A 24,623-nucleotide genomic window follows, 5' to 3' on the forward strand; every position below is an offset into this window, starting at 1 on the left:
ACTTCTTGAAATATTATATTGACAAAGTTATTTTGATTAACGGGAGGAGTGTTTAGTTGCTATCAGTGGTTGTTTTCCTCCACATACATTTATCGGAAGTTATTTTTGACAGTTCTTCCTATTTCGAAAAGAAACAAAAAACAAAAACAAAAACAGAACACAAATTTATCATTGACTCTCTCTCTCTCTCTCTCTCTCTCTCTCTCTCTCTCTCTCTCTCTGTCGAAGCATGATTACACAGGGTGAGTGTGTGTGTGTGTGTGTGTGTGTGTGTGTGTGTGTGTGTGTGTGTGTGTGTGTGTGTGTGTGAAGCACTGGGTACATAACAGAGGAACACAAACGCTCACCAAATTTAAGAATTATTTACTTTATAGCCCATCATAGTTTTGTTTAGAATAAAGTTTATTTCAGTTTCGCAAGTTTCAGTAGCTTGTTTCTTGACTTTTTCCATAGATATATTCATAATAGAGCCACATGTTCTGTTTATAATCGTCTTTATTTTACATTCAATTTACTTGCAAGTAAACGTCTGAAGCATTTGCCAAAAAAGGATTTGATCTTAACTGAGGCAATAAAATCTGGAAAGACGGCACTGTGACACGTTTTTGTTTTTGTTTTTGTCTTAATAGAATATTTAAAAACAATATGGGCATACAGGTATACTGCTATATTTTATCGGGATGGAAAATATTCAAGACAGTATTCTGTTCAACAAAACATAGCATGTTGGCCTGTCTTTTGAAAAATTATCCCGAAACTGACACCTAATTCATACTATTTTTCTCATCTTCTTCGACTGTTATTTAGTTGTGAGAGACACAGAGAGATTCAATAACAACTGAATTCATTTATAACTACAATCCAGAGAAAACAACTACCAACCAAGTTTAAGAGTGGCGTGAAGTACTTACTGAATCTGGATGACTGGAAGGAATTCCGAAAGTGAAACCGGAAGCCAGACTTGAAGAGAGTGAGCCCAGCGTTGTGGACTCCCCTTCTTATATACCGAGAGATTCCAGCGAGCCAATTTACGTCTGGAACTATTTTTGTGCAGCTTGCCGTCACATCATTGAGCCCCACGTCACCTAAACACCAGTTCCAATCTCCTCTTATTAATTGAGAAGATTGCTCCAAGTTTGCCGTCACACGCCCCAGCGCTTCCGGTAAGAGAACTCTTTCTCGCCTCCTCCTGTGGAAGAGTTGCGGGTTTCTATTTCGTGAGGGATCTCTTCCGAGCGTTCCGGTATGGTACACACTTGCCCCCAGACTATCTATGCCAAATTTGGTCAAATTATGACGTCTTTTTCTGGGATCGTTTAGAGGCAGTCAGGCGATTAATATACAAGTGGCTGGTCCGCGTAAATTCTGATTGAGTCTTTGAAGACGTGAACGGTAATCGTCTGAATGGGTCATCGATCTTACCTGTTGTGGGGTTGCCACTTCGTTGGAGGGAACAGGGTTTATAGCTGGAGGGTGCTTCGTTGCAGGTTCAGGGGAAGGAGGGAGGGGAGGGGGATAGTGGGGGGTGGGGGGGGGATCTGGCAATCTGGATGCAGTTTGCGAGCATCGAGTCGTGGAAATGAGTTTGTTCCTTTGGATGTCAGTGGATGGCTTGCATGTAAAATCGCTGTAATGTAAAGAAAGCTCGAGTTTATATACTCAGCGGTGTTGCGTTAACTAAACCTGACCTGGTCCGATCATTGTTGCTGGGTGAAGTTCACGTGCACTGGCACATGGAAATTAACCCAAGTTATGCAGCACGTGAATGGCTTGAGAGAGAGAGAGAGACAGACAGACAGATAGGCAGAGACACAAGACAGACACAGAGAGACAGAAACAGAGAGAGAGATAGAGACAGATACAGAGATAGAGAGACATACAGACAATAGACAGACAGAGACAGACAGAGACAGACAGACACAGACACAAGATAGAGACAGAAACAGAGAGAGAGACACACACACACACACACACACACACAGAAACAGAGAGACAGACAGACAATAGACAGACAGAGACAGACAGAGACAGACAGAGACAGACAGACACAGACACAAGATAGAGACAGAAGATAAGATAAGATAAGATAAGATAAGATAAGATAAGAATAACTTTATTATCTCCACCTGGAGAAATTTGGTCAGGTGCATTATCACAACATAGACAAGTAAACAACATGGGGACCATAACTGTAAAAGCCAACAACAGCCCCAACAAATATTACGAAGATACAAATGTAAAAAATATCACATACATCGTTTCATACATACATCCACACACTGCAGGTAATAACTAGTATTCATAATGTAAAAACAGAAAGAATTAAGAAACATTATTTGAATATTTATTTAAAAACATAGCCTACTATACTGCACATTGATTATAATAGACAGATAAGATAAGAATAAAGATGAATTGCGGAAAACCACAACCAGATAATCAGAACACACCCGCACTGCACCCCCCCACACCCCCCCACCCCACCCCACACACGCAGATAACTTGATCAAACAAGAGTAATAAACATATGTTCTCAAATAAAAGCATTTCACATATTCGCTTTTAAAAACATTGCAATTAATTATTACATCGTAATTATTAAACAGAAATATATTTAGAATATGGACGTTAGCATTAGACATATTCATTGTACATTCATCCTGCATATTGCAGATTATAGAAACAGAGAGAGAGACACACACACACACACACACAGAAACAGAGAGACAGACAGACAAGAGGGAGATAGAAACACAGAGACACAGAGTGTGTGTGAGATAGAGGAGAGACGTAGAGTGAAGGGAAGAAAGCCTACAGACGGCACAGGCGTGATGAGAAAGGGTGGAGAGAGGACAGAGGAGCTGGGGACAGAGGGAGAGAAGGACGGGTGTCGCGCGCCACTTTAACTCTCTCCATACGAACGGCGAAAGAGACGACGTTAACAGCGTTTCATCCCAATTACCATCATCAAAATATTGCAAGCGGAACGCTCTTATACTGAAGAGGTGAATGTTGACAAAGAATACCACAGATCTGACGACGGAAGCTAAAGGTTGGGCCATTCAGACACCCACTGGACATCCGATGGGTCTGTGTAGAGGAGAAGAGAGGGCTGGCCGTACTGAGTGAGTTAAGATAAGATAAGATAATGTGACCAAGCGCTATGCTTGCTCCAATATTTGCCTCACGCACAAGCTGTATAAGCTGGCCTCACGCACAAGCTGTATTAGCAGACGACAGTTTTCCCTCCTAACCCGCACACAGGATTGTGTGACGTCACTCCGCTTACATTATTTTGTCTTCTTTTCATTGTCTTCTCTTAGTTCTTGTCTTCTTCTCTTTTTGTCTTCTCCTAGTTGTCTTCTTTTCATTATTTCTTCTTCTTAGTCTTCTTCTTTTAGAATATTGTAAATAAAACAATAGAAAAACCCATTTGTGACAGGCCTCTATATGTTCCTGGCCTGTGCATGGGATCTTGTCTATCCTTTCATTCAATCAATCATTTAGTTAAGTCTTTTGTGCCGTACCCTATTAGAACCACTCGGGACACGGCTACAATAAGAATAACTTTATTATCTCCAACTGGAGAAATTTGGTCAGGTGCATTATCACAACATAGACAAGTAAACAACATGGGAACCATAACTGTAAAAGTCAACAACAGCTTTTACGAATATTACGAAGATACAAATGTAAAAAAAATATTACATACACCGTTTCATACATACATCCACACACTGCAGGTAATAACTAGTATTCTTAATGTAAAAACAGAAAGAATTAAGAAACATTATTTGAATATAATTATAAACATAGCCTACTATACTGCACATTGATTATAATAGACAGATAAGATAAGAATAAAGATACGTTACGGAAAACCGCAACCAGATAATCAGCACACACCCACACCCACCCACCCCCCACACGCGGATTACTTGATTAAACAAGAGTAATAAACATATGTTCTCAAATAAAAGCATTTCACATATTCGCTTTAAAAAAAACATTGCAATTAATTATTACATCGTAATTATTAACAGAAATATATTTATGGTGCGCAACAGTATTATCCGTTATTTTGTTATTTCTTTTCCGTTTCTGAAGAATAACAAGGAATTGTTCCAATGCACCTTTTATTTTATTTACCCGTGTGCTGGCTGAATCGGTAGCGTAAGCAGCAACTGACTTGGAAGTTGTGTACCTTGTGAATGGAGAGAGTTATCACTCTTTACTAGTTGTAAAAGAATAGCAAGGGAGAGGGATGAGGGGAGGGAGTAGGGGGAGAGCGGGAAGACAGACAGACAGACAGACACAGAGACAGACAAAATCGAAGGACAGATAGAGAGATAGAGATCGGGGCTGGGGGGGTGGAGAGAAAGACCGGAATGAGATAATAAAGACTAACAAGGAAGAGGGATAAGGAGAGGGCGTAGGGAGAGAGAGAGAGCGAAGACAGACAGACAGACACAGAGGCAGATAGAAAAACAGGGAGAGAGAGAGAGAGCGAAGACAGACAGACAGACAGACACAGAGGCAGATAGAAAAACAGGGAGAGAGAGAGCGAAGACAGACAGACAGACACAGAGGCAGATAGAAAAACAGGGAGAGAGAGAGAGCGAAGACAGACAGACAGACACAGAGGCAGATAGAAAAAACAGGGAGAGAGAGAGAGCGAAGACAGACAGACAGACACAGAGGCAGATAGAAAAACAGGGAGAGAGAGAGCGAAGACAGACAGACAGACACAGAGGCAGATAGAAAAACAGGGAGAGAGAGAGAGAGCGAAGACAGACAGACAGACACAGAGGCAGATAGAAAAACAGGGAGAGAGAGAGAGCGAAGACAGACAGACAGACACAGAGGCAGATAGGAAAACAGAGACAGGTAGAGAGAGAGGGGTGTGGTGGGGTGGAGAGAAAGAGACTGAGCCACAGAGATAAAGACGCTTGATGACTAACATTACCCTTAACTAAATAACGGGTCAGTACGACATGTAGAACACGTCTTATTTTTTCCCTCCCATCACAACTGCCCCCCGCCCCCTCCTCCGCCACCCCCCACTCCTCCCCCCCCCCCCCCCCCATAACCCAAACCCAACCCCCTTTCCCTGCCCCTGCTGCTAGTTTGAACATAATGTGTCCGTTCCGTTGACCATCATGTCTCTCGAAGAAGTTACCAGTTTATTTTTCCATCTGGGCTGTCAATAATACACACTGAGGACACTGGACCACATTGGAGTGATGGCCTAGAGGTAACGCGTCCGCTTAGGAAGCGAGAGAATCTGAGCGCGCTGGTTCGAATCACGGCTCAGCCACCGATATTTTCTCCCCCTCCACTAGACCTTGAGTGGTGGTCTGGACGCTAGTCATTCGGATGAGACGATAAACCGAGGTCCCGTGTGCAGCATGCACTTAGCGCACGTAAAAGAACCCACGGCAACAAAAGGGTTGTTCCTGGCAAAATTCTGTAGAAAAATCCACGTCAATAGGAAAAACAAATAAAACTGCACGCAGGAAAAAAAAAAGGGGGGGTGGCGCTGTAGTATAGCAACGCGCTCTCCCTGGGGAGAGCAGTCCGAATTTCACACAGAGAAATCTGTTGTGATAAAAAAAAAATACAAAATACAAAAAATTGGTTGTCTAAAGCTTTCTCTCAAGCTCAAAGCCATAAATGCCTCCAACAGATATGCGGATGAGGCTTCTTCTCTCACTCTCTGGCTAATGCGATCATGATATCGATCGCCGTTTCGTCGACTTAAGAGAAGAAACAAAACGACATGCTAATAGAATAACATTTCAATTTTCTGTGTTCCGGCTTCATCTGCTTGCTTTTTTTTCTTTTTTTTTCTTTTTTTAAATAGAGATACAATGTGCATGTGCGGTCTGTCACGTATTCAGACTTATCCATTGTCTTTTCTTTCTTATCTTCTTTGTCTTGTCTAGCGCAGTATATTCTTCTTTGTGACTTTCGGGATTGTATTTCTCGTGGGAATTCACACCGTCACAGAGAAGCGCTTTTGTGTGTGTGTTTTGTGTGTGTGTGTGTGTGTGTGTGTGTGTGTGTGTGTGTGTGTGTGTGTGCGTGTGTGTGTGTGTGTGTGTGTGTGTGTGTGTGTGTGTGTGTGTGTGTGTGTGCAAGCAAGCAATACAGACAGAGGGTGTAAAAACATTCTTCGGTGTACGATTTTAATTTTTGAAATTGAATAGTTGTGAGCAATCAGTAAACAAACATTGTCAATTGGTTATTTCACAATAACTGAAACGCAAATGAAATAGTATGCATCGACCTTACAACTACTTATGTTTAAATTCAAAAACATTGATCCATCTTTCCATGCTCTTGTAAGATCTAAGTTAACGTAAGTACAAGAAATACTTTTCAGTGTACCTAAATATCTATTATAAAAGATTCAAAGTGTAGACTGTAAGGCTATCAAAATTGCCCCCGGAGTGCCCTTTCATGCATCCAACCAGGAAACATACAAAACAGCCGGAATTCTTCCTTTAAATGAGCATCGTGAGTTAGCAACAGCAAAATTCGCTGTAAGATACACTTCTATGACAGAAAATTTCATTGCTGATGAACTGACAGTAAAACCTGACATTGATTTTCCAAAAAATAGCTAAAGCTATTTCATCACAAGAAACAGTTGCAACTTACGTTTCAAATCTGTTAAAAGAATCTGGCGTTAACATGAACGAGTGAGCTATAAAACCATCTTATACTCCTATTCCTTTTTGGGAAATGTTGAAAGCAGATTTTGATATCAACTATTCTGAAACAAAAAAGGAAGAAAACATTAATATCACGACGAGTACTGCCAGAATATACATAGCAGAAAAATACCAGAATCATCTCCATATATTTACAGATGGATCCGTTCTTGATGACAAAAATACTGGCGTGGCTTTTTCTACTCCCGCTTTTAAAGTTGAAAAATCTTACATTATTGGAAAGAATCTTTCCATTTTTACGGCTGAACTTGTTGCTATTATACAAGCTTTGAGCTACTTAGTGAGCCATCAAATAGTTTTCTTGAAAATAGCATTCTTTGTTGATTCCAAATCAGTACTTTATGCTCTACAATCATTTAGCCTTGAAACAAGACCTGACTTTGTTATTGAAGCAAATCATTTGGTACATTGTTTGAGGATTAAAGGTACTGATGTCAGTTTCTGTTGGGTGCCTTCTCATGTGGGCATTTATTGCAATGAAACTGCTGATAACGCGACTAAAAGAGGAGCACGAGATTCAGAAAAATCGACAAAAATACTTGTCCGACTTTCCGTGAAAGAAGCATACACTATGTTAGAAAAAACATCATGGGGTCGATTTTATAAACGATGGAAGGCAGTCTTCAAAACAGAAAGGGACATTATTCCCCGAACGTATTATTAAAGAAAAAATACTGAATTCATCAGCTTGCTATACATGATTAATAACCTCTAGTTTCTTCAATATAAAACTTGACGCACTGAAGACAAAATATAGTAAAAATGTTATATGCATTTGTGGTAAGCAGTTCGGCTTGCATCATAATTTGTTTCAATGTCAGCAGTTACGTATCTTCTTGCCCAAGTATTTCGCAGAGAGTAACTATTCTGCAGATGATTTTGGGGAAGTTATTTCTAACGAGGTTCTTTTAGTAGAACTTTCAAAGGCATTAGTTCATAGCCCTATTTCTACACTCCTTTAATGTACTTCATAATCATGTTAATGGTTTTAGTTACGCTGCTGGTCAGGCATCTGCTTGGCAGATGTGGTGTAGCGTATATGGATTTGTCCGAACGCAGTGACGCCTCTTTGAGCTACTGATACTGAAACTGAAACTGGTTTTAGTTATTATCATCATTATTGAATTGTCACTGTTAAAACTAATTTCATGTTAGTTATGCATTTCTTAGTAGTTTTCTACCTTTTCTGTATTATCCTGACTTCTCTTTCCCCTCTCCCCACCCTCCCCACCCCAATTTTTTTTAATTTTTTTTTTTTTAATAATTTTAACTTTATTTTTTTTAATCGTCTAATATCACTAACAGTGAAAAGACGCTAAACTAAAGAACGAACACACACACACACACACACACACACACACACACACACACACACACACTTGCAACTTCATGCCACATAATAAGTATCTGTCAAAAATAGAAATATAGCCCATCGAACCTAGTCAGGGTGGATGGATCAAATAGAATCATCAAATCACTCGTGTCACACATGCCATTTAGGTGCAGCCAGGCGGGAAAATGTCATTCGCCTGATAGTGCTCGGGGCACTTTGCTCCAAAATTGTCCAGCTCTGTAGTGAACCGCTTTCTCCAGGAAATAGGAAAGAGAGGGGGTTGGTTGGGCGGGGGGGGGGGGGGGGGGGAGACGAACCAGGGTACAGGAATATACCGGCCTGGGCACCACCCAAGAGGAAAATGACCATGTTCCCAAAAAACTGGCATCTCAGTTATTTTTTTTTCCTTTCTTTTTTTCTTCTTTTTTTAGAAGAGTCGGGGAAAGAAAGGGTGGAAGAGGGGGTTGGGGTGGGGGAGGCAGGGTGGGGTGGGGTGGTGGCTGTTTCTGTACTGATGTAAAATAATGATAATGACAGCCATAGTAGTAGTAATGACAGCAGCAACAACAACAATAATAATAATAATGATGATGATGATGAAACGTCTATTCAGATAGCGCCTAATCAAAAGATTTTGCTCCAAGCGCTTTACAATTACAATAGTTCCGATTAAAAAAAATTATAAGCACACACACACACACACACACACACACACACACCACACACACACCACACACACACACATGTACACATACAGACATATGTTCACACATACAAGTGCACAGATGGATAAAATCTATGGGTCAAATCTGAAAGGAGCACAAGACATTAGCACATTAAAATAGAATAGAATAGAATATGTCTTTATTACCAAGTGTACCGAGGTCACAAGGAATATTAGGGGGGATAGTACATAAAAAGTACGAGCCAAAATCTAAAATCATACACAGACACAGATACAGTAGAAATTAGGATACATACATGTGCATACCAATACAAAAACTTGTGCAAACTCACACTTGCACGCACACACACACACACACACACACACACACACACACACACACACACACACACACACACACACACACACACACACACATGCAGAAACGCACACACACACGCGCGCGCGCGCGCCCGTTTCAACACAAGCCGCAGATTACATGTGGGTAGGGCTAATGACTAGATCTTCATGTAGATGGTTGTTGAATTCACAATTCTATCTAATTATACTGGATTTGTTCGAGAGACAGGGCATTGACTGTTTTGGTGAAAAAGCTACTGGCGAAGCGATTGGTTTTCGTCCTTATACTTCTTTACCGTCGACCAGAGGGGAGCATCTCGAAAATCCTAAAAGCTGGATGTAATTCGTCCTGGCTGATTGATTTTGCTTTTTACAAATATGTACACGCATATATGCCCATGTACACACACATACATATATGTCTATGCATGCATGCATGCATGCATGCATGCATACATACATCCATACATCCATACATCCATACATACATACATACATACATATAAGCAACCACCAAAAAAAGAGCTAATTTTCAGTTCTTTTTCCAATTTGGTTTTTCACATGTTTCTTTTTTTTTGGTCATGTTTTTTGTTTGTTTTTTTTACTCTTATTTCTTTGTTTGCTTTTTTTTGTTTGTTTGTTTGCTTCCTTTTTTTTTTTTTTTTTTTTGTTTGGTTGGTTGGTTTCATTTTATCCTAAATTCCTACTTTTCACAATTTGGGATGAACCCGGACACTCGAACTCACAACCTTCTGATTGAGAAAACGGTGATTAACCTACTGAGCCATGCAGGCACCCGTTACATAAGGCCAAAAATAATGTAGATCAAGATGAACTGTGCTCACAAGGCACTGATGAAGTGAAAACTAAACCATCAATTATTATAGTCAGAAGACAAGCAAGAGGATTGTTGAGAGGGATGACAGGGGTGAAAGGAGGAGGAGAGACAGAAAAAAGAAAGAAAGAGACAGATAGGCCGACAGAGAGTGACGCAGAAAATAAAAGAGAAAGAGAGAAGTGGAGAGAAAGAGAGAGAGAGAGAGAGAGAGAGAGAGAGAGAGAGAGAGACGCTTTTGACACTTTGACATTTTTATTGTCATTACCTGTAAGGGTCTATTGACAAGGGGGTGACGGGGATTAATTCTTAAATCCTCTTAAATGCAAAGCAACATTCTGCTTAACAGCATTTCATCACCAAACAAACAAACAAACAAAATCTCTAAATATAACTCTCTCACGATACATTAAGCAAGAGAGAGAGAGAGAGAGAGAGAGAGAGAGAGAGAGAGAGAGAGAGAGTTTAAGGGAGGAAACTCAGTCTATGGAAAGAGCAGAGGTAGTTTTATTTCGATAGTCTCCCTTACATGAACAGGCGCTGGGCCTCCCGTTCACTGATTCTCTCACCACCCCTACCACCCCTCCACCTCCAAAACTCTGCTCTCTCTCCCCACTCTACCAATTTCCCCATGAAAAATATACAACATGGATAGTAGTGTCTGTATGCGTGCATCATACATTCTCTCTCTCTCTCTCTCTCTCTCTCTCTCTCTCTCTCTCTCTCTCTCTCTCTCTCTCTTTACCACGCTTATGCCATTATGTAGTATAGTATTCGCATTCTATGACCTTACGTAGCATTGTGTAGTGCATGCAATGACATATATAATGTAGTATTGTGTAGTGTAGACCCTGTTTCAGGGTGGGGACTGGATGAAAAAAAAGCGCGCCAGTGCTTATCTCCCTGTGTGTGTGTGTGTGTGTGTGTGTGTGTGTGTGTGTGTGTGTGTGTGTGTGTGTGTGTGTGTGTGTGTGTGTGTTACTTCTTTACACATTGTGAGATCTCTTTCACTCAGTCACTCCCTCTCTCACTCACTGTCTGAACCCCCACACCCCCTCCCCCCACTCTCTCTATTTAAATGTCTCGCTCGTTTGCCCTCTTTCTCTTTCATGCAGTTATATACACCCATATGAACGCGCCACGTACTGATTCGATGAAAACTGTTTAAACTTTTTTGTTGGTTTTCAGCAAACTAAAACCGCTTTTGGGGTGAAGACATTCTCTCATCCTTCGGGCTTACAATTTGCAGCACCTCACAATACCAACTGCAACACAACGCAATGCAACACAACACAAAGCAATGCAAAACAACACAACACAACGCAATGCAACACAACACAACGCAATGCAACACAACACAACGCAACGCAATGCAACATAACACAACGCAATGCAACACAACACAACGCAATGCAACGCAACACAACGCAATGCAACGCAACGCCATGCAACACAACACAACGCAATGTAACACAACACAACACAACACAACGCAATGCAACGCAACACAACACAACACAGTGCAACACAACGCAATGCAACACAACACAACACAACGCAATGCAACACAACACAACGCAATGCAACACAACACAACGCAATGCAACACAACACAACACAACGCAATGCAACGCAACACAACGCCATGCAACACAACACAACGCAATGCAAAACAACACAACGCAATGCAACGCAACACAACACAACACAACGCAATGCAATACAACACAACACAACACAACGCAATGCAATACAACACAACACAACACAACACAACACAACGCAATGCAACACAACACAACACAACGCAATGCAACACAACACAACGCAATGAACACAACACAACGCAATGCAACACAACACAACACAACGCAATGCAACACAACACAACGCAATGCAACGCAACACAACGCAATGCAACACAACGCCATGCAACACAACGCAATGCAGCACAACGCAATGCAACGCAACACAACACAACGCAATGCAACACAACACAACACAACGCAATGCAATGCAATGCAACACAACACAACGCAATGAAACGCAACACAACGCAATGCAACGCAACACAACGCCATGCAACACAACACAACGCAATGCAACACAACACAACGCAATGCAAAACAACACAACGCAATGCAACGCAACACAACGCCATGCAACACAACACAACGCAATGCAACACAACACAACGTCATGCAACATAACACAACGCAATGCAACACAACACAACGCCATGCAACACAACGCAATGCAACGCAACACAATGCCACGCAACACAACGCAATGCAACACAACACAACGCAATGCAACGCAACACAAAGCAATGCAAAACAACACAACACAACACAACGCAATGCAACACAACACAACGCACGCAATACACCACAATACGCGCGTTGAGTCACAATACTGTTAAGATACACATGTTTATTCAGCCGAATGTAAATATTTGAGCATCCAAAGGTTCGTCATTCACATCATACAACCCCTCTGCCTGCAGTCAACAATGCTTCAGCTAAAAGGTACAAAAATAATAAAACATCTTTAAGCTAAATTAAACCACAATAAAGAGAAGTAACTCCCTTCCATTTAAAATACAAGGCACACAACTTCAAGGCAATGCTGCTTGTGACACCGTTGTTTGAGCAGCATAAACAGCATTGACTTGAAGTTGTGTACCTATTTATCATCATTGTTATCTTATTTATTTATTTATTATTGTTATTTTTATTATTATTATTATTATTATTATTATTATTATTATTATTATTATTATTATTATTATTATTACTACCTTTTTTATAATTATTATTTATTTATTTATTTAATTATTTGTGTAAGCTTATCTATTATTTATACACCTTTTTCTCTCTTTTTTTTTTTTTTACATTATAATTATTATTTATTTATTTATTTATTTGTGTAAGCTTATCTATTATTTATTCACTTTTTTTTCTTTTTTTTCCCCCTCAAGGCCTGACTAAGCGCATTGGGTTACGCTGCTGGTCAGGCATCTGCTTGGCAGATGTGGTGTAGCGTATATGGATTTGTCCGAACGCAGTGACGCCTCCTTGAGCTACTGAAACTGTGTACCTTGTTACTTCTCTCTATCGTCGTCGTTGATTCCTGGACTCTCCCAGCCTTGCTGTTCGTTCATCTTTAAGCTGAGGACTGAAATGAAAGTAATGAATTAGACACAGTGGTCTGGACCATCACACAACAAGAGAGTCAGGACAACTCTACAAAGGTGGCTGCCATACTAGTTTCTTACAAACTACGTCGTATTACGTTTGTCACAAAATCTACACATACTCAACTTGGGCCGAAATGGGATGTTAATTTAAGGCCAGACACTACAGTTAAATAACGACTTTTATTTTCTCTCTGACTATATTTTTTTATCTCTTTTTTTTATCTACTAGGTGTATCATCACTTGTGGATCACAAAAAAAAGTGTTCTTAGATTTCTGTGAATACCCGTTGCTATGGAAACAAATCAAAATGGCTAACAAACAATGTGTCAAAGAAATCGGGTTTGTGGTCCATGTGGTGCATGCAGGCACTTTTTGTTATGAGGACTTGATACACAATGACATTATCTTTATTTTCACGTGAGATTGTGTCGATTCTTCAATTATTGTACTTTTTATGAATTTTTGAAATTTTAGGTATTGCGAAATCCTCAAAATTTACAATGGGTAAAAAGACTGGAACTGCTATGTATTAAAACCCAGAGAATACTTTCATACATACTCGCAACAAAAACTTCAATAACATGTCATAACACAATCATGCAAAGTCTCATGGTCGTAGGTTTACTCATCATTGAACAAGTCCAAGGTATGTTGTCAAGGCCAGAAACCTGACGACTTGCGTCGAAATTGAAAACCTGCATAGCTCTCAAATATAGTTCCAGCTGTATTTCGTGTTTAATTATGATTACCTGATTCATGGGCGTATGTGTGTGTGCTTGTACAAGTAAGTGTTCATCTCTGTGAGTGTGTGTTTGTGTGTGTGTGTGTGTGTGTGCCGTGGAAGCTGCGATACGTAGACTAGAAATGAGTGTGTGGAGGAGGGGGGTAGAGGAGGTGCAAGGTAATGTGTGTGTGTGTGTGTGTGTGTGTGTGTGTATGTGTGTTGGAGCTCATGTACGTTTATATATATTTGACTGTGCTTTCATATCTGTGAAACTGCATGTTTGGTGCATTTCTGTTGTGCATGTGTGGGTGGGTGTGTGAATGTGTGTCTTCATGTTTTACATTTATTCGCTTATTTATCACCATTGTTGTCTTTTTTTTTTCTTTTTTTTCTTTTTTTAAAATTTTTTTTAATCATTTTATTAGTATTACTATTATTATTACTACTACCTTTTTCTATATTATAATTATTATTCATTTATTTATTTATTTATGTAAGCTTATCTATTATTTATTCCCCCGTTTTTTTTTGTTTTTTTTTGTTTTGTTTTTTTTCTCAAGGCCTGACTAAGCGCGTTGGGTTACGCTGCTGGTCAGGCATCTGCTTGGCAGATGTGGTGTAGCGTATATGGTTTGTCCGAACGCAGTGACGCCTCCTTGAGCAACTGAAACTGAAACTGAAACTGATTCGTGTTTGTACTTGTCCACCACCCCAACCCCCTGCACACACACACCCTCCCCAACGTACCTCGTGACACGGGCACACTTGGGAACCGACCAGACGGTCCCTTATGTATAACATGCAGGGTCACGGGGTCAAGTGTTTTGAAATTGAACAAAAAATTATTAATAAACACTTTTGTGATTCAACAAGCAATCTTTATTGGCAATTTTTTCCATTGTTAAAGACGTCTTTACAGTGGAAAAAAACCCACACTTATGCATATGATAGAAGAGATGTTCAAGAATCAAAATCCATCAAAAACCAAATCATGAAAAATCATCATTTTGGTCTCTTTTGCACTGCCGGGTCCCCCCTTAAATTAAATGCTTGAAAAATCGTGCCACTGGTGCAGCGTGTACGCTTTTGATTGGTGCAATATATGCGCAAGATGGCAACGCTGTATAAATGGACCCCCTCTGGCTCAATGGTGAGGTATGAAAAACGGTGTCTATCATCTGATTTTCTACTTGTGGCAGTAGTAATCCACACATAACTCATATTTTTCGAAGGTATGTCTTATGGTTCTCAGTCAGACTTTATTTATTTTGACATTTTTAGAGCAATGACGAGAAAAAAACAAAAACAAAACAAAAACAAAACATGTATGTATTTTCTGCTTTTCACGAGGAGTAGTTGCCGCCTTGAACTGACAGGAAGTAAGCTTTGTATTTGTATTTGTATTTCTCTTTTTATCACAACAGATTTCTCTGTGTGAAATTCGGGCTGCTCTCCCCAGGGAGAGCGCGTCGCTATACTACAGCGCCACCCATTTTTTTGTATTTTTTCCTGCGTGCAGTTTTATTTGTTTTTTCCTACCGAAGTGGATTTTTCTATAGAATTTTGCCAGGAACAACCCTTTTGTTGCCGTGGGTTCTTTTACGTGCGCTAAGTGCATGCTAGCACACGGGACCTCGGCTTATCGTCTCATCCGAATGACTAGCGTCCAGACCACCACTCAAGGTCTAGTGGAGGGGGAGAAAATATCCGGGCGGCTTAGCCGTGATTCGAACCAGCGCGCTCAGATTCTCTCGCTTCCTAGGCGGACGCGTTACCTCTAGGCCATCACTCCAATGACCAATCAGCAAGTATCACACATCAGTTTCCTGGAAATCAGAGAGGTACAGTTTGGAAGCTGGTACAAAACCCAAGCCCGTACACCATGCTCCTTGCTGTGAGAAATCAGACACGCTGCATGCTGACTTTGATGAAAAGGAATCCGATACATAGGCTAATACGTGGCAAGTTAGAGCTACTGCTGCTGATGATGATGATGATTGTGATGTTGGTGATCTATATTGCTTCTTATGTAAACATTATGCTCTTAGCGATTTACAATTGAAAAGTTCCAATACGAATACATTACAGTACACTACACCAACCGTGCAACTAAGTCCAATTGAGCGTATTCATTAATAATAATAATAATAATAATAATGGTTACTTATATAGCACACTATCCAGGAATCTACTCTAAGTGGTTTAAGAAACATTTTAGATTACATAACACATTATATCAATGTTACGTACACACACCAAAATGTGACTAACACACACACACACACACACACACACACACACACACACACACACACACACACACACACACACACACACACACACACAACCATTTTAGGGACGAGACGTAATTCTATGATTCATTATTTTGCCAGCTGCCACCTTGCATCAAAGCAATGAAAACCAGCACATGATTATGAGCTATTTTGTGTGGTGTATCGCATCGACAGCATGACAAGAAATGTGGGGAGGTCTCTAATTTGGGGGCTTTACTAATGCATAGACATTTGAAGAACAGTGTTTAAAGTTTATAACCAGTACGTTTATATGACTGCCTTGTATATTTATTACTACTTAAAAAAACAAAACAAAAAAACAACAACAACAACTGAGACATGTTCAGTAGTTTTGTGCTGAGTACTTGTCTACGTTGGTTTTGCCGCACCTGATGTCATTTCTCTTCATGGGATGATAAAGTTAGGGGGGTCTATTCTTATGTACAATAGCTGGATAATACGTGACCGTCTGTGTGCGTACATACGCGCACGCGGCGCTACGACGTATTTGTGTGTGTGTGTGTGTGTGTGTGTGTGTGTGTGTGCGCGCGCGCGCCCTCCAGCAGGTACAGCGACACAACCTCATCTCTAGTTTCTAGCAGTCCTCCTTCTCTTCCTCGTAACCACCATCCTCACCACCACCACCATTCATACCACTACCACCACCACCGCGATAGGACCGCTGCACCCTGTCCCACAACTCCTGCACGGCCTCAGGGGCCGTGTCCCATAGCGCGTGTAGCACGCGCCAGCCGGCGCGGGACGACTGCAGCACGTAGGGGTTCCCGGGGTTCAGGCTGTGGCTGTAGGCCCCGATGACCAGCGACTGCACCAGCCGCCCAGCCACGCACGCCCTCAGCAAGGTCCGCTCCAGCCCCGGCAGCTCCAACTTGGAGGTGTAGCCCGCCAGGATGTGGCCCACCACCTCCAGGGGGTGGAAGGTCCCGCTGGCCAGCAGCATGGTGTAGGCCGAGGCTACGGAGAGGTCGTACAGGGGGTGCGAGTAGGTGGCCTCCTGGTAGTCCAGGATCCCCGCGATGACGTAGCTGTCGGCGCCCTCCTTGACGTCACTTCCGCCGGAGATATTACTTCCGCCGTCGGAAGAGGAAGTGTCGCGGCGTCGAACGATGATGTTGTGCTCGTTCGGGTCGCCGTGAGTTTGGCCTGAAAGGAAAATTTCTTTTATTTATTTGTATTTATTAATGTATGTATGTATGTCTGTATGCGCGCGTGTCTGCTTGTGTATGTGTGTGTATGTGTGCTTGCCTGTGTGTGCGTTTGTGGGGAGGGTAACTGCTATGCACATATGTATGTTAAAATGTGTCTATGCAGTGTGTGTGTGTGTGTGTGTGTGTGTGTGTGTGTGTGTGTGTAGTTTGTTAGTAATTTTGGCGTGTGTACGAAACTTTGAGGTAATGTGTTAATGTAAACAAAAGTGTTTTTGTAAAGCATCTAGAGCAAATTTGTGGATAGTGTGCTGTTTTATATAAGTATCCATTATTATTATTATTATTATTATTATTATTATTATTATTATTATTATCATATGCATCTATCTATCTATCCATATTGATTGATTGGTTGATTAATTAATTGATTGATTTATCTATTATAATTAAAAAATATATATTAATTCATTTATTTATCTCTTTATTTATTTATCTATCTATTTACCTATTCATTTATTGCTTGAGGGAGGAGTGGTGGCTGTTAATGTCGTGCAGGAAGCAATTAAGAAAAGAAACTTTGGAGTTTGGAAATGACATTACGTTCTGCATCATGTGTGTGTGTGTGTGTGTGTGTGTGTGTGTGTGTGTGTGTGTGTGTGTGTGAAACATTACGTATGTTTTTATTTTCATCTTTTTATTCATTTTCTTTTTTTTTTTTTTTTTTGCAATTTGATTTTATGATCCTCCACCAGTTTGACTTCATCAAAAATAACATCTGTTCAGTTGACGTTGTTGCTCACACGCAGTATCAGGACAAATCTTTTTTTTTCTCTCTCTCTCTCTCTTTATCACAACAGTTTTCTCTGTGTGAAATTCGGGCTGCTCTCCCCAAGGAGAGCGCGTCGCTATACTACAGCGCCACCCATTTTCTTTTTCTTTTTTTTTTTTTTACCTGCGTGCAGGTTTGCTTTTTTTTTGTTTTGTTTTGTTTTTTTGTTTTCCTATCGAAGTGGAATTTACTACAGAATTTTGCCAGGAACAACCCTTTTGTTGCCGTGGGTTCTTTTACGTGCGCTAAGTGCATGCTGCACACGGGACCTCGGTTTATCGTCTCATTCGAATGACTAGCGTCCAGACCACTACTCAAGGTCTAGTGGAGGGGAAGAAAATATCGGCGGCTGAGACGTTATTCGAACCAGTGCGCTCAGATTCTCTCGCATCCTAGGCGGACGCGTTAACTGTAGGCTATCACTCCACATCACTTCTGTCGATTATTCATCAAGAATTATTCTGGATCCGAGCAAACATGTCTGGCCTGCTCAAGGCATCTGCACCGTTTGTTGCATGTGTGTGTGTGTGTGTGTGTGTGTGTGTATGTGTGTGTGTGTGTGTGTGTGTGTGTGTGTGTGTGTGTGTGTGTGTGTGTGTGTGCCGTGGAAGCTGCGATACGTAGCCTAGAAATGAGTGTGTGGAGGAGGGGGGTAGAGGAGGGGCAGGGTAATGTGTGTGTGTGTGTGTGTGTGTGTGTTGGAGCTCATGTACGTTTATGTGTATTTGACTGTGCTTTCATATCTGTGAAACTGCATGTTTGGTGCATATCTGTTATGCATGTGTGGGTGTATGTGTGAATGTGTGTCTTCATGTTTTACATTTATTTGCTTATTTTTCATCATTGTTGTCTTGTTTACTTATTTATTTATTATTATTATTACTACTACTACTACTACTACTACCTTTTTTATATCATAATTATTTATTTATTTTTTTAATTTACTTATTTATGTACGCTTATCTATTATTTATTCACCTTTTTTTTCTCTTTTTTTCTTTTTTCTCAAGGCCTGACTATGCGCGTTGGGTTACGCTGCTGGTCAGGCATCTGCTTGGCAGATGTGGTGTAGCGTATATGGATTTGTCCGAACGCAGTGACGCCTCCTTGAGCTACTGAAACTGAAACTGAAACTTGTTGCATGAGCTTGTTGCCACCCGTTTGTCACCCGGCCTCAGATACAAACCATTGATTGTCAGTTTCAGTGTCAGTTTCAAGGAGGTGTCAGAGCGTGCGGGCTGATCCTCTTCTTCTGCGTTCGTGGGCTGCAACTCCCACGTTCACTCGCATGTACACGAGTGGGCTTTTACGTGCATGACCGTTTTTACCCCGCCATGTAGGCAGCCATACTCCGCTTTCGGGGGTGTGCATGCTGGGTATGTTCTTGTTTCCATAACCCACCGAACGCTGACATGGATTACAGGATCTTTAACGTGCGTGTTTGATCTTCTGCATGCATTTACACGCGAAGGGGGTTCAGGCACTAGCAGGTCTGCACATGTGTTGACCTGGGAGATCGTAAAAATCTCCACCCTTTACCCACCAGGCGACATCACCGTGATTCGAACCCGGGACCCTCAGATTGAATGTCCAACGCTTTAACCACTCGGCTATTGCGCCCGTCAGGGCTGATCCGTATACGCTGTTCTGTTAAAAAAAACCAACAAACAGTGTCAACATCATTTCAATTTCGCTCCTTACTGGACCAGTGCTAATGCCCTTCTTCTGGTTTCTATAAATGTTCTTCGTCGTTTTCCACGCCCATTCTGCACTTCTTCTGCATAATAGCGTAAATATTCTGAGCGGTTATGTGTCTTGAAAATGACGTCCATTCATTGCAATACCAACCACGCACTGATGTTTCAAGATGAACTGTGTTCATCGCTTTCACATTTACTTTTTCGACAAATACACCTCTCGACAAATTCACGACGGCCGTTAAGACTGTGTGGCCGGAAAATGAATGCGAGATGCCCTCTGCACCCCCTTCTCCATCTGACAAATGTCTGCCCTTGGATGTAAGACACATCATAAAGAGATGTTTAATTAACTCTCTCCATACGAACGGCGAAAGAGACGACGTTAACAGCGTTTCACCCCAATTACCATCATCAAAATATTGCAAGCGGAAGGCTCTTATACTGAAGAGGTGCATGTTGTCAAAGAATACCACAATTCTGACGACAGAAGCTAAAGGTTGGGTCATTCAGACACCCACTGGACATCCGAGGGTTCTGTGTAGAGGAGAAGAGAGGACTGGCCGTACTGAGTGAGTTAAAACAAGAAACATACACACCCATGAAAGAAAAACATGACAATGCTAAAATAATAAAACTACTGTCTTCAGTTTTCACTTTAATAATAATAATAATAATAATAATAAATAATGTACATTTATATAGCGCCCTTTCTCTCTAAGAGCTCAGGGCGCTTTACATGAAAGAAACATATTTCAAGTTACATAAACCATTCATGACCACTTTCTCACCCCACCCCCCCACCCCCACTCACGCTCTCCCCCTCCCACTCTACATACATCCAAAGTGAGCTGACATGGGTGATGCTTGAGAACAAGTAAGCTGACAGTGCTTATAGATAGGTTTTAAAAAGATGAGTTTTTAGTGATGAGCGAAAAGCAGAAATAGAATCAGATGCACGGATATGATGAGGAAGGTTGTTCCAGATGTGAGGAGCAGCAAAGAAGAAAGAACGTTCACCATAGGTTCTTGTAATGACACGACGAAATTTCAAAAGGTAACTGTCAGTACTGAGCAAAGCTGAAAACCACTCTTTCAACACAATACATGTGTATGAATTTAAGACATATCTCATTTACGTCTCTCTGCCTCTCTCTATCGATATATTGACCTGTATGTCTGTCCGTCTATCTGTCCGTACACCACCTGTTTATCAACAGAATGTACATAACAATACGGACCTGCTCTGATTTCGCTTCTCCTGGGAAGCACCTTGCTGCAGACCTCTTCAATGACGTCATCCACCACGCGTCGGCGTCTGACGTCAGTGATGACGTGTACGAAGTTCTTCAACCGCGTGATGTTGTGCAGGGTCCAAATGCCATCAAACGTGTCATAGAAAGGATGGTGGAAGTCCTGCAAGTTCGTAATTAAAACGATTAGAGATAAATCAAAGCTTAATTAATCAAACGATTCCCAAGTTAGAATTGCAGCTAAGTGATCATTTAAAAAAAAAAAAAAAAAAAAAAAAAATATATATATATATATATATATATATATATATATATATATATATATATATATATATATATATAAAAGCAGTTATGAACGATTCCCCTAATGAATTCAGTTCCATATTTTCATATGCAGCAATTCCACAGATTAGAAAAAATTCTTCATTGCAAACACTACATTCGGTCAAAGAAGAAAAAAAAAGCAGTGTGTGTGTGTGTGTGTGTGTCTGTGTGTCTGTGTGTGTCTGTGTGTCCATTGTGTTATGTAGGCTCATATTGTCATAAAAAGATTGAATTCATGTAGTCCATATCCCAACAACCGACCAGTGCACATGAAAGTTACACCTCATCAAAAGCAAACTAACTGAAGAAGTTTGAAAATATCAGTTAAAACACACACACACACACACACACACACACACACACACACACACACACACACACACACACAACACACACACACACACAACACACACACACACACACACACACACACACACACACACACACACACGCACACACAACACAACACAACACAACACAACACACACACACACACACACACACACACACACACACACACACACAGAAAGAGAGAGAGAGAGACGAAACTGATGGAGCTGAATCAGCATCTGATGAAGTGTCTCATCCAGCACAATAATCATCATTGACAATGAGTCATCGATTCTTCTTCATCGTTCGTTCGTGTGTGTGTGTGTGTGTGTGTGTGTGTGTGTGTGTGTGTGTGTGTGTGTGTGTGTGTGTGTGTGTGTGTGTGTGTGTGTGTGTGTGTGTGTGTGTGTGTGTGTGTGTGTGTGTGTGTGTGTGTGTGTGTGTGTGTGTGTGTGTGTGTGTGTGTGTGTGTGTGTGTGTGTGTGTGTGTGTGTGCGCGCGCGCCTAGAGTTGACTTAATCAAGATTTTGCGCCTGTAAAATATTATTATTAGTAGTAGTTATATTTTTATGCATTTACCTTTTTTTTTTTTTTTTATCTTTTTTTTCAAGGCCTGACTAAGCGCGTAGGGTTACGCTGCTGGTCAGGCGTCTGCTTGGCAGATGTGGTGTAGCGTATATGGATTTGACCGAACGCAGTGACGCCTCCTCGAGCTACTGATACTGATACTGTAACATCAGTTTGTTACTTCCACTCGGCTGCATGACCATTTTTTTTTTTTTTTTTTTTTTTTTTTTTTTATGTTTGATACAGCTATTCATTACACAATCCATACACCAAGTACGTATGCAGAGAATGGTGAAAATGAAATGTGTGGTGTTTTTGTGTGTGTGTGTGTGTGTGTGTGTGGGGCGGGGGGTTACCATGTAACAACATTATCCTTGCAGTCCTGTTACTGATCTTTTACTGAAAATTGTGTGATGCGATTGAAGTGTGCACGTCAGACTGTCACAGTGTACTTGAGAGCCAGTCTTGTATGAAATTACTCAGATCATTATTTCATTCCTTTTCTCCATACATGTGTGCATTTGCACCCTACCCACTATTCCCCCTTTACATTTGTTGATAATTATATACATACATGTATATATATTTATTTTCTATACAAAGGTAATAATAATACAAAGGACTATAAATATGAAACAAAATACCCAACTGAAATACTGCTAAGATGGAACAGAATGTGCAAACGTTCCTCATAATTATACCATGGGTATCTTTTCTACAGAAACTGTTGAAAGAACAATTTTGTGCGTGCACATAATATATGCCGCAAACAAACGCTTACACACAGTACGCACAGTCAACTATATACGATGTAATTTGGAGGAATCAGGATTTTGATTTTTTTTTTTTTTTGGAGGGGGGGGGAGTTGGGGGGGGGGGAAAGGGGGGAATGGGGGAGAGGCACCCAAATATGACAAGCACGTTGTGTCATACTTCTCTCTGAACATGTGTGCGTGTGCGTGTGCGTGTGCTTATGTTTCTGTGTATGTGTTTGTGTCTGTGACTTTATATATTGTCACTAAAAACCATAAAATGATTCATGTGTTTGATTGTGTAATGAACTACACACACACACACACACACACACACACACACACACACACACACACACACACACACACACACACACATATATATATATATATATATATATATATATATATCTCAAGATAATCACTTACATCAGTTATTGTGTATGTTCACATTTTTTCCCATCTATTCTGAATGTCATAATGAATTTATATATATATATATATATATATATATATATATATATATATATATATATATATATATATATATATATATATATATATAAGAAAACGGTGGTCGACCCCCCCCCAAAAAAAGCAAAACAAAACAAACAAAAAAAGCTCAAAAAAAAAAAAAAAAAAAAAGCTTCTCTCTGAACAAACACCTACCTCCAGGGCTATGGTCAAGGAGGCTACCAGCTCCCCGATCTGGTAGCACAGGTCAGGGGTCAGGGTGACGTCATGCAAGACGGTCCCCGGCATGAAGGTCCGGAGGCAGACCGGGTGGGTCTTGACCTCACCTGTCACAGGTGGACGTTGAGGACCGGTTGATATTGATGACCAAAGGTTGACATTGGTGACATTAACTGATTGATTGATATAGATGCTTATACAGCGCCTGTCCTCGGTCAGAGACCAAGCTCTAAGCGCTTTACAAACACGGAGTCATTTACACAACAGGCTGCCTACCTGGTAGACTGACGATTGACGGCTGCCATTGGGCGCTCATCATTCGTTTCCTGTGTCATTCAATCAGATTTCAGGCACGCACACCTACACACTCAGAAAAAAAAATGTAACATTTAGCATTTTACGTGTATGACCGTTTTGCTTATTTACCCCGCCATGTAGGCAGCCATACTCCGTTTTCGGGGATGTGCATGCTGGGTATGTTCTTGCTTCCTTCCATAACCCGCCGAACGCTGACATGGATTACAGGATCTTTAACGTGCGTATTTGATCTTCTGCGTGCGTATACGCACGAAGGGGGTTCAGGCACTGGCAGGACTGCACATACGTTGACCTGGGAGATCGGAAAAAATCTCCACCCTTTACCCACCAGGCGCCACCGAGATTCGAACCTAGGACCCTCAGATTGAAAGTCCAACGCTTTAACCATTCGGCTATTGCGCCCGTCAACATAAAATAGGAGGCGTCACTGCGCTCGGACATATCCACATGCGCTACAACACATCTGCTTGGCCGATGCCTGACCAGCAGCACAAATAACCCATCGTGCTTGTCAGACCTTGAATGTATGCATTTACATACATGT

General features: G+C 41.0%; 1 protein-coding gene across 4 annotated transcripts in view; it reads right to left on the bottom strand.

The window, feature by feature from the left end:
• Positions 1-14,602: 14,602 nt before the first annotated feature.
• The window catches only part of LOC143298209 (hydroxylysine kinase-like), a 28,035-nt gene continuing 18,014 nt past the window's right edge, over positions 14,603-24,623 (bottom strand). For all 4 annotated transcript variants that reach the window (XM_076610998.1, XM_076610997.1, XM_076611000.1 and 1 more), the window contains 3 exons: positions 23,738-23,868; positions 21,084-21,258; positions 14,603-17,311 (listed from right to left, as the gene is read on the bottom strand). In XM_076610998.1, coding sequence (XP_076467113.1) covers positions 16,743-17,311; positions 21,084-21,258; positions 23,738-23,868 — 875 coding nt within the window. In that variant the 3' untranslated portion in view covers positions 14,603-16,742. The remainder of the gene's footprint in view (positions 17,312-21,083; positions 21,259-23,737; positions 23,869-24,623) is intronic.

The sequence above is a fragment of the Babylonia areolata genome, chromosome 23 (assembly GCF_041734735.1).
Source record: "Babylonia areolata isolate BAREFJ2019XMU chromosome 23, ASM4173473v1, whole genome shotgun sequence".
Classification (NCBI taxonomy): domain Eukaryota; kingdom Metazoa; phylum Mollusca; class Gastropoda; order Neogastropoda; family Buccinidae; genus Babylonia; species Babylonia areolata.